Source organism: Seriola lalandi, unplaced genomic scaffold, assembly GCF_002814215.2.
Source record: "Seriola lalandi dorsalis isolate HSWRI2012SDOR001 ecotype SW California unplaced genomic scaffold, Sedor1 jcf7180002054955, whole genome shotgun sequence".
NCBI lineage: Eukaryota > Metazoa > Chordata > Actinopteri > Carangiformes > Carangidae > Seriola > Seriola lalandi.
This window is the reverse complement of record NW_019525506.1, coordinates 991,131-999,429: the sequence shown is the minus strand read 5'-3', so window position 1 is coordinate 999,429 and position 8,299 is coordinate 991,131. Positions and strand designations below refer to the sequence as shown.

The 8,299-nt window shown below is 40.3% G+C and overlaps 1 protein-coding gene across 1 annotated transcript in view; it reads right to left on the bottom strand.

Annotated features, from left to right (window-relative positions):
- The window catches only part of ccser1 (coiled-coil serine-rich protein 1), a 117,188-nt gene that overhangs the window by 67,145 nt on the left and 41,744 nt on the right, over nt 1-8,299 (bottom strand). The window contains exon 8 of the mRNA XM_023395012.2: nt 5,035-5,112. Within this exon, the coding sequence (XP_023250780.1) occupies nt 5,035-5,112 (78 nt within the window). The remainder of the gene's footprint in view (nt 1-5,034; nt 5,113-8,299) is intronic.

The window sequence follows — 8,299 nt, the reverse complement described above, 5'->3', positions numbered from 1 at the left end:
AAAGGCCCACTTTCTTCTGATTGGCCAACTTCCAGAAGTTTGCTGAGCTGCTGCACCGAGCGCTTGTGAGCACCGCCTCATCCTCTTACAGGTGTGGAGGTTCGGAAAGCAAACTGTAAAACTACCAAGTAACGCAACATAACTGATTAGAAATGGCAACTTCTCAAATCCATCTGTACACGTTCGAGCACGAATTCGATCCGAAATATGAGAGTGGACAGCAAGCAACGGAGATTACAACAGGACCACTTTGTTTATAATGAAATCTGTAATGAGCTGACATCAGCATGTTACGAAAGTAGAAAAAAGCTGCTGGAAACTTGATGTTCAGAGCAACTGACACCTGAGCTTTTGTGTGTGTGTATATATATATATATATATATATATATATATATATATATATATATATACACATATATACATATATATATATGTGTGTGTGTGTGTGTGTGACGAAATTCACAAAAAAACATTCCTGACATGTCTTTTGATCACCTCTCTCCCTCTTTCACACATGAATACACTTCAGATTGTGACAGTGTGCGTGAGAAACTGGCCATCCCAGTTGTTAGTGTGAGGCTCAGACAAGAGACAGAAACAGTGTTTGGGGAAAAGGTTATCTGAGAGATGAGAGAGCCAAAAAAAGAGACAAAGTGGAGAGAAAGATAGAGAGATGAGTCTGGCTGCCTGTTTTGTGTTACTGCTTTATTCCAAATGACATTTTGTAAATGTTCTCTATATTTGGCGCTGCGTATGATGATATGTGATGTAACTGACTGTTTATTTTGATTGTGTGTTTATTGAAACATGAAACTCGTATCTTGATGCATATTCTTGCACATGTATTCTTTTAACCCTCTCATACTGTAGCCGTGGTGTGGAGAACGACCTATAATAATAAATTTGCAGTCATTATAATTATACATTATTAATTTCTAATTATGCAGCATCTGACACAATGATAAATGCTTCACTATAAAAAGAAGTTCTTCATGTCTGCTGAAACAAAGGTGAATGTACACAAATGTCAATTAATTAGGTGCAAAAGTTGCTGTCCTAGACTAATTTTAAACACATTGTTGCTCTGAATACACCTCTGGCAACAACTGTAGAGTGAGATTTTTTTTACTTCAGTCTACTGAAATACAGTAGAACACTTTAACTGGGACAAAATCTGGTAAAAAATCATGTCACATGCATCGGGTCTAAATTAAACTAGGGCGCACTGTGACACTGCAGCCTCTCAGGTGGCTACCGTAGATTATTTTTATACCCACAGAGTCATTTTCTGGAGTGCCAGGACAAATTCTCTTCTTCTCGCCCCTCCCTCACTCACTCTTTTTCTTCTTTCCCTCCCTTCCCCCTTTCTCTACCACCCTCCACCTCAGATTCTTCCCTCTTTTTTGCTCTCTCACCTCCATCTCTTGCACACCTATATTCATTCTCTCCTCTTTTACTGAGTTATCTATAACTTAACGTCCTCAAACTATTGCAATTCTTTTGTATGCACCTCATCTATAGATTCCACACTTTCCCCCACCGCCTTTCTCCCTCATCCCCTCTCTCCTCAATCTATCGTACAGTCAAGTAGAACAATGTCCTATTCTCAGCACTGCACATATTTCCTCATATTCATCTTCTCCTCATGCAATACGGCCTCTCTATCTTTATGTTGTTTCTTTTCCGTGCCTCCAGCTCAGTCAAAAGGTTAGCCTTTGCCTCCTACCTTCTTACTCATTCTCTTCTCTGTCTCTCTCTCTCTCTATATATATATATATATATATACACACACACATACACACACACACACAGCAATCTTATACCTGTTTTGTTCTCCAGTCTAACCTCAATTCCTCCAACTCTGCCTTCTCCCTGCTCTTCATATCAGTCTCTATGCCACTTCCACTCCCTCAGTCTCTCCCTTAGAGAAACCATAAACCTCTCCTGGTTAGGTGTGGAGATGTTCAGGATATTAAGCATTGATGCTTCCAAACAGGAAAAAACAATACTTTCAAAAAGGTTGCATACATACATTTTGAATAGAAGCCTAGAGATTTGCTTTCAATCAATGTTTATGAGCAATGATTTTGTCCAGTTCGTCTTAACACTTGGATGTCAGCTGGTGCCTGGTCCTCAAAACGGCCTGGCATACAAAATTTTAATAAACTGGTGCATAACTTCCTTAATATTACACAATGAAGTGAGAAAATCGAAGAGCTCAAATGTTCACATTTTCTTCCAACACAACCTTTCCTGCCAAGGAAGTGAGATGAGACTTGCTTTTTCAGTATCTGATACAGCATGTTCTTCCAATGTCAAGAATGAATCCTGTACTTTTCAAACCAATTTCTGTATTGCTGCAAAACTTTGTAGGACAAAAGATGGTCAACCTTTAATAAATGGATTTATGATGGCAGCACTGTCAGCTTTATCCACAGAGAGATGTTTCAACCTTTAGATCCACCTGTATTACTGGATATTTTAGTTTGAATTATTTATCGGTTACGGGTTGAGTATTTATATTTTTGATGTGGACCATTTTCTCTCTCTTTTTCCAAACGAAACCACCACTTCAGGTCCCACTTTCCCAGTTGTCTCAATGAGAGAGCTTCAGCCAGAGTTGCTGTTTTCCTGCTGTGTCCCACCCCACATCTTTAATTTTTCCTTATCATCCAACTGCCACTGATACTCCATGTAGGTCAATAAAGAGGGCACACATTCACACAAACACCCTCTTTTTCTCTCTCTCTCTCTCTCTCTCTTCCTCACACACACAGACACACACCCACACACAAACGCACATACGCACACACACAAATAAATGCACATAAACTAAGACACATTGATAAATTGCACCGACTTACAGTATTTATATGTAAAACACACACTGGAACACAGATGTAAGTGAAGCCACACACTCACACACGTACACTTAGCACAGCAGTACACTGCTGGTACTGTGTCAGATATCCGGGCCTTGGTTTGTGGTTGTGTTTTACTGGGCTATATTTTAGGGGGCTTTTATAATCTGTACATCCACGTGAAGGAAAGGCGGAAGGCAAAATACTCTCAATACAATGCACTTCAATAAAACACCATCAGAGGCATTAACTAGAATTACCACCTCACGGTTTTATGCCTCAGCCAACCAGTCAAGTTGGAGTTTACATCGATGTCTTTCCAGACTCATATAATATATGTAGTGAAGGCTTTTCAACTCAGCATCACAGAACATCTCTACAGTCACCACAGTTTTAAGACAGGCACCCAAGATTAGTGTCATCAATTCAGTATCTGACCAAATGTGATATATTGTCACAATCTCCCCTTCTGTTCCTGAATCAAATGCCGTATAATGGCCAGAAAAGAGTTTTTGCAGAACATTATATCACAGTGAAGTTGACTTTTCAGATATAAAAAGTCATCACTTCATCATTTTACCTTATTAGACATTTTTGTTAACTTGTGTCATAATTAGCGTATGAATTCTTGAGTTACAGCCAAAAATAAGTTTCGTGAGGTCACAATAACCTTGAACTTTGACCTTCTGCCCACCAAAATCTTATCAGTTCATCCTTGAGTCCAAGTGAGTGTCTGTACCAAATTTGAAGAACTTCCCTGCATGAGTGTATGAGGAGTCTCGTCCCCACTGCTCCCCTCTCCCCTAACGGTCTAACAAGAACTCCGCTGCCACCAAACTAAATCCCAAGGAAAAGCTTGATAAAAGCCTTCCCTTGGTAAACCTAAACCCTGCTCACACAGACACACACACACGCGTGAGCACTAGCTCTGACACACACACTCCCTGCAGAGAGTAATAAATCTCATCTAGATCGCACAGCTATGATGGACTAGGTTGACAGAGGGGGTCTGGGGCCTGTCAAGGCAAGCAAAGCACTTTGCCCCTTTCTCATTCGATTCATCCCCATCTCTCTTGCTTTTTATCACTCTTTTTGCTACTCTCTTTTTTATATTTCTCTTTTCTTCTCCCTCCCTTCCTGCCTTACCCCCTTGCTTTCTTTCTTTCTATTTGATCTCTTTATGATTCATTTGAAGCTGGTGTGGAAAAAAGGCTCATAATTGTCCTGTAAAACTGAAAGAGACACATGGATCAAAGGCAGATTCAGTTTTATATTTCTGATCACAGACAGACTGCTGTGTTCTTCTAATTGAACTGGGTGGCTCAGTGTATTTGAGGGTTGTGTGAGTAGATGTTGCCAAGTGTGTAGTTTGACTTGCAGCTACTTAAAAGCACAACAACTCTGCAAAAATACTGTATGCGTATAAATGATGGCATAAACTGTATTTTGTCATGACATTTTAAGCAGAACCGACTCAATTGCATCTTATGCATGACCAGAACCTTAAACTTATATGCTCAGACTGTTGATCAGACTGATCAATCAACTGGCCACAACATGGCAGCTCACATTGTGCATCCATATTATATATCCAAATCTAGTCTGTCTGCTCAATTTTATATCACAGCAGTGACTACAGAGACTACAGACTACAGTTTTACCTACAGTATGTAAAATACTACTCCAATTACATTAAACCAAGCTCACTGCACTTTACAGATCCTGTGATAGTAGCCATGAGGACAATCAGGCCATGGAACTGCTCAAAATTGTGGGCGTGTCAGAAATATCTAATATTTTGAGAGCCAGATCATTGATTGGTCCAGCAATTAATCAGTTGTTGTGAACCCATTAAACCGCATGTCAAAGGAAAACTGATCCGGCAGAAATTTCACCCAATTCTGAAATGAGTTGGGGTGACCAATCAGGGCTAAAATTGATGACCCAAACAGTGTCTGGCCAGCTTTATAAGTCGATTTAAATATTCTCTTACTAAAGAGACACTAAGGTAAAATGTGGATGTTGCTTACACTTAAAACAGATGGCAGTGATATTCGGCCAGATGTTGGCCCAAGTGACTTACTAAACACCCAGTAAACATCTCTCTTTTTCTCTCACATTTCAGTATTGTGGAAATGCAGAAAGCAACATAAAATTGTGTGTGTTACGTTACCTTAAATGGAAGGGACTTCTCACTGCAAGGGCTGATGGGTAGAGACTGGAGGCTGCTGGCAGGACTCGTCTCTGTGCTCTGCAAAAGACAAAGAGATAAATATGAAAATAACATCAAGATTAGTCCGTGATATACATTGTAAGTGCTGATGGTAAGCTAGTGATGTGCACTGAATGAGTTTTACAGGATCAGTCTCAGTAAATACAACTTGCGCCTGCAAGTATTTTAGCTTTTAATTCTTCCAACTTTGTTTTGTTGTTAAGAAATACTGGCAAAAACATTACACACAGAACTCGTTCGATAGGAAAATAGAGGGAGGCGTAATAGTCTACTTCTGTCAAGATAGGTGCTAAACCTTAGCGTAATTGTATTCCTTTACAGAATATTTGCAGGGTGATAGTCTCTCAATCTAAACTGGAAGCCCCTTTGGTTCACAAAACATGTACAATGACTGGTTTCAGAGAACTTAGCTAAATTGCTGTATAAACACAACAAAATGTTGTTGTAAAGTAATTTTTGTCTTGGCTTCTCACATAATCTCTGACCGAGAGCAGGGCCAGCTACATGGGCTTCCAGAACACACACCCCCACACACACACACACACACACACACACACATACAAACACAAGCTGCATACAGTACAATGCATACATTAATGTGACACAGTGTGCATTGTGCTGACACATGCACCCATGCGGACACACACAGACATACACACTTCTTAAAAAGAGCAGAGGCTGATTTAAATGTCACCTGTGAGGGATTATGATAGGACAGATGGGAGAGCAGGAGAGGATAAAGTCCCGTCTTCAACCAGGACTGCTGATATTGATGTAATGCTGCATGGTAAGGACATGACAGCACACACAAGGAGGGTATGACACAAGACAAGACAAAGACATGACACGGAACAGGGAAAGGTAAATGAAATATGAACTACTTGTTCCCCACACTTGGTTTTCTGAAATGTCTTGCCATCTGCTGCCCTTTTGCAGATTTATATGCAAACCAACTCCTCTGTTGTTTGAGAGAGATGACGACACTTACAATCAAGATGTCCCAAAAAGGTGCTTTTCAGGCTAAAATCCTGATGGTTTTGGCACATTTTTGGCCAACTTTCAGGTTTTGAAGGTAGCTCAGGAAAAAACGACAGCCCAAATCTTTGCACAGCATAAACTTGATGTTTTATTGGTTTGGCTGACCTTTTAAAGAAGCATACCTCCCTATCAGAATTATAGGTGTGCTATGGCGTCAGGCCCTCAATGTGTCATTGGTGATCAATGCCTTTCCCAATGTAGAGAGAGGGAGGCGCACACTCACTGACACCCACACGCTCTCTGTCTCTCTCTCTTTCGCTCTCTAACGCTTACACGTTCTCTTTAAGGTCACCCCTGTCCCACAGGCCTTAACACACAACTGTCCCCACAATTAGATGTGGTTCAGTAAAAAGCCTTTCAGATTTAAGAATGGGGGGGGAAAGCTGGCTGGGAGCTCTGGATTTAATGACTTGCACTACCCAGAAGCTAAATGTCTAAAAGATGATGAATGGCCTAAGAAAAGAAAGCAGGTTTTGTAGCTTGATACACCCCTTTAATCACATTCACACATCAGTTAAATGAAGAAATGAAAACCTTCCAATAACTCAAGATGCATTCAAGGCCTCTCTCCTCTCATTGACATCTGGCTTTTTATCGGAAGGCAGCACCATTAAAAACACACTGTCATGCAATTTAGTTCGAGCTCTCTGGCAAACACAGGGTGAGGGCATTGAATTGGAAATACCTTGCATGGGTGTCTTTGATTAGTTTTTTTTTTTTTTTAAAGCTTAGGCTTCAAGATTTCTTATGTTAAACTAAAACTGCTAAGGAATGGTTTAGTGTTACATGTATCACCCAGACTTTTATAGATATTGATGGTTAGCAACAGTTGTATGAACAATGACTGCAGAGGTGAATGCCGCCTCCTGAAATGTAATGAACAACAGCATTTTCAAATACATTTGATCATATCCACAGCTATCCTCGTGACGATGTACCGGCAGCAAGAATGAGCTGCTGTCACAAGTCAAGCAGCTGCCTCGAGGGTAAGAGTCACTGGGACAGATGGACGGGCTGCAGAGGCACAAGCTAACAGGGTCTGGCAGTGCATTAGTGGATATTGCACAACCATGCCCACAAAGATTGTGAGTATATGCTTTAACAAATGGGTGCATCACAGTTTTGCTCGAATCCATGGCTGACATTGACGAATGGGGATCATTGTGCTGGGCAACATTAATGCACACATGGACAGTAGCGTTTTAGAAATGTTCCAACAGGATAAACTACTGAAAAAAAAAAAAAAAGAAATCAAGGGTAGGTGGAGCCTTCATAGCTGGGTAAAATATGCTAATTTGACAGATATGATGCACAATAAACAAGAGAAATTCTAAGGTGTGATGTATCATCTGGCCTGTTGGTCATGCATGACAGTGTAATGACAAACATCCCTCTGTGATTTCTGTAAGCGACTCCTTCGTCAACATTTTTTGACAGCAACTTAAAAAACTGGCATGTTTTGATACTTTTTATCTTTTGTTCACCTTTTTTTCTGTTTATTCTGTCATTACCTGTCTCAGTTGGCAAGATCACTTTTTACAAATTAGCCATATCCAATCAAGTGGGAAAAAAGTATAATGCTTAATGTAGCTTATAGCTTATATTATCTGCGTTATGTAAGAAGATGTCTCTCTTTCAACAGAAACTGCAGCACAGTCACGGCCGTTTATTTACTACATTTGTGGTATTTGAGTGAAACCTAACTGTAAAACAGTGGCAATGTCTGTTTTGGGTAACGTAAATTTCAACCTTCAAATTTATATATTTTTTCTGTGTCTTTGGTTATTCAGGCATGCCAATATGTAAGCAGTATTTTCAGACAGTCTTTGAAACAATTTACTGAATGTGATACTGCTGTGACTGTTGGCAGAGTAGAACAGATGCAGAACATCTTGGAGATATCAGACTTTTAGACTTGATCGCCTGGCTTCAACACTGCTAGATTACACTACACGAGTCATTTAAGGTAACCTCTGAAATCATTCTCCAGTCTTTTTCAGTTGTTTTGAAGATGACTGATGCAGAACTGTGCTTTGTTATGTTATGGAGATGAGAGGAGAGGAGAGGAGAGGAGAGGAGAGGAGAGGAGAGGAGATGAGAGAAGAGGAGAGGAGAGGAGATGAGAGGAGATGAGAGAAGAGGAGAGGAGAGGAGAGGAGAGGAGATG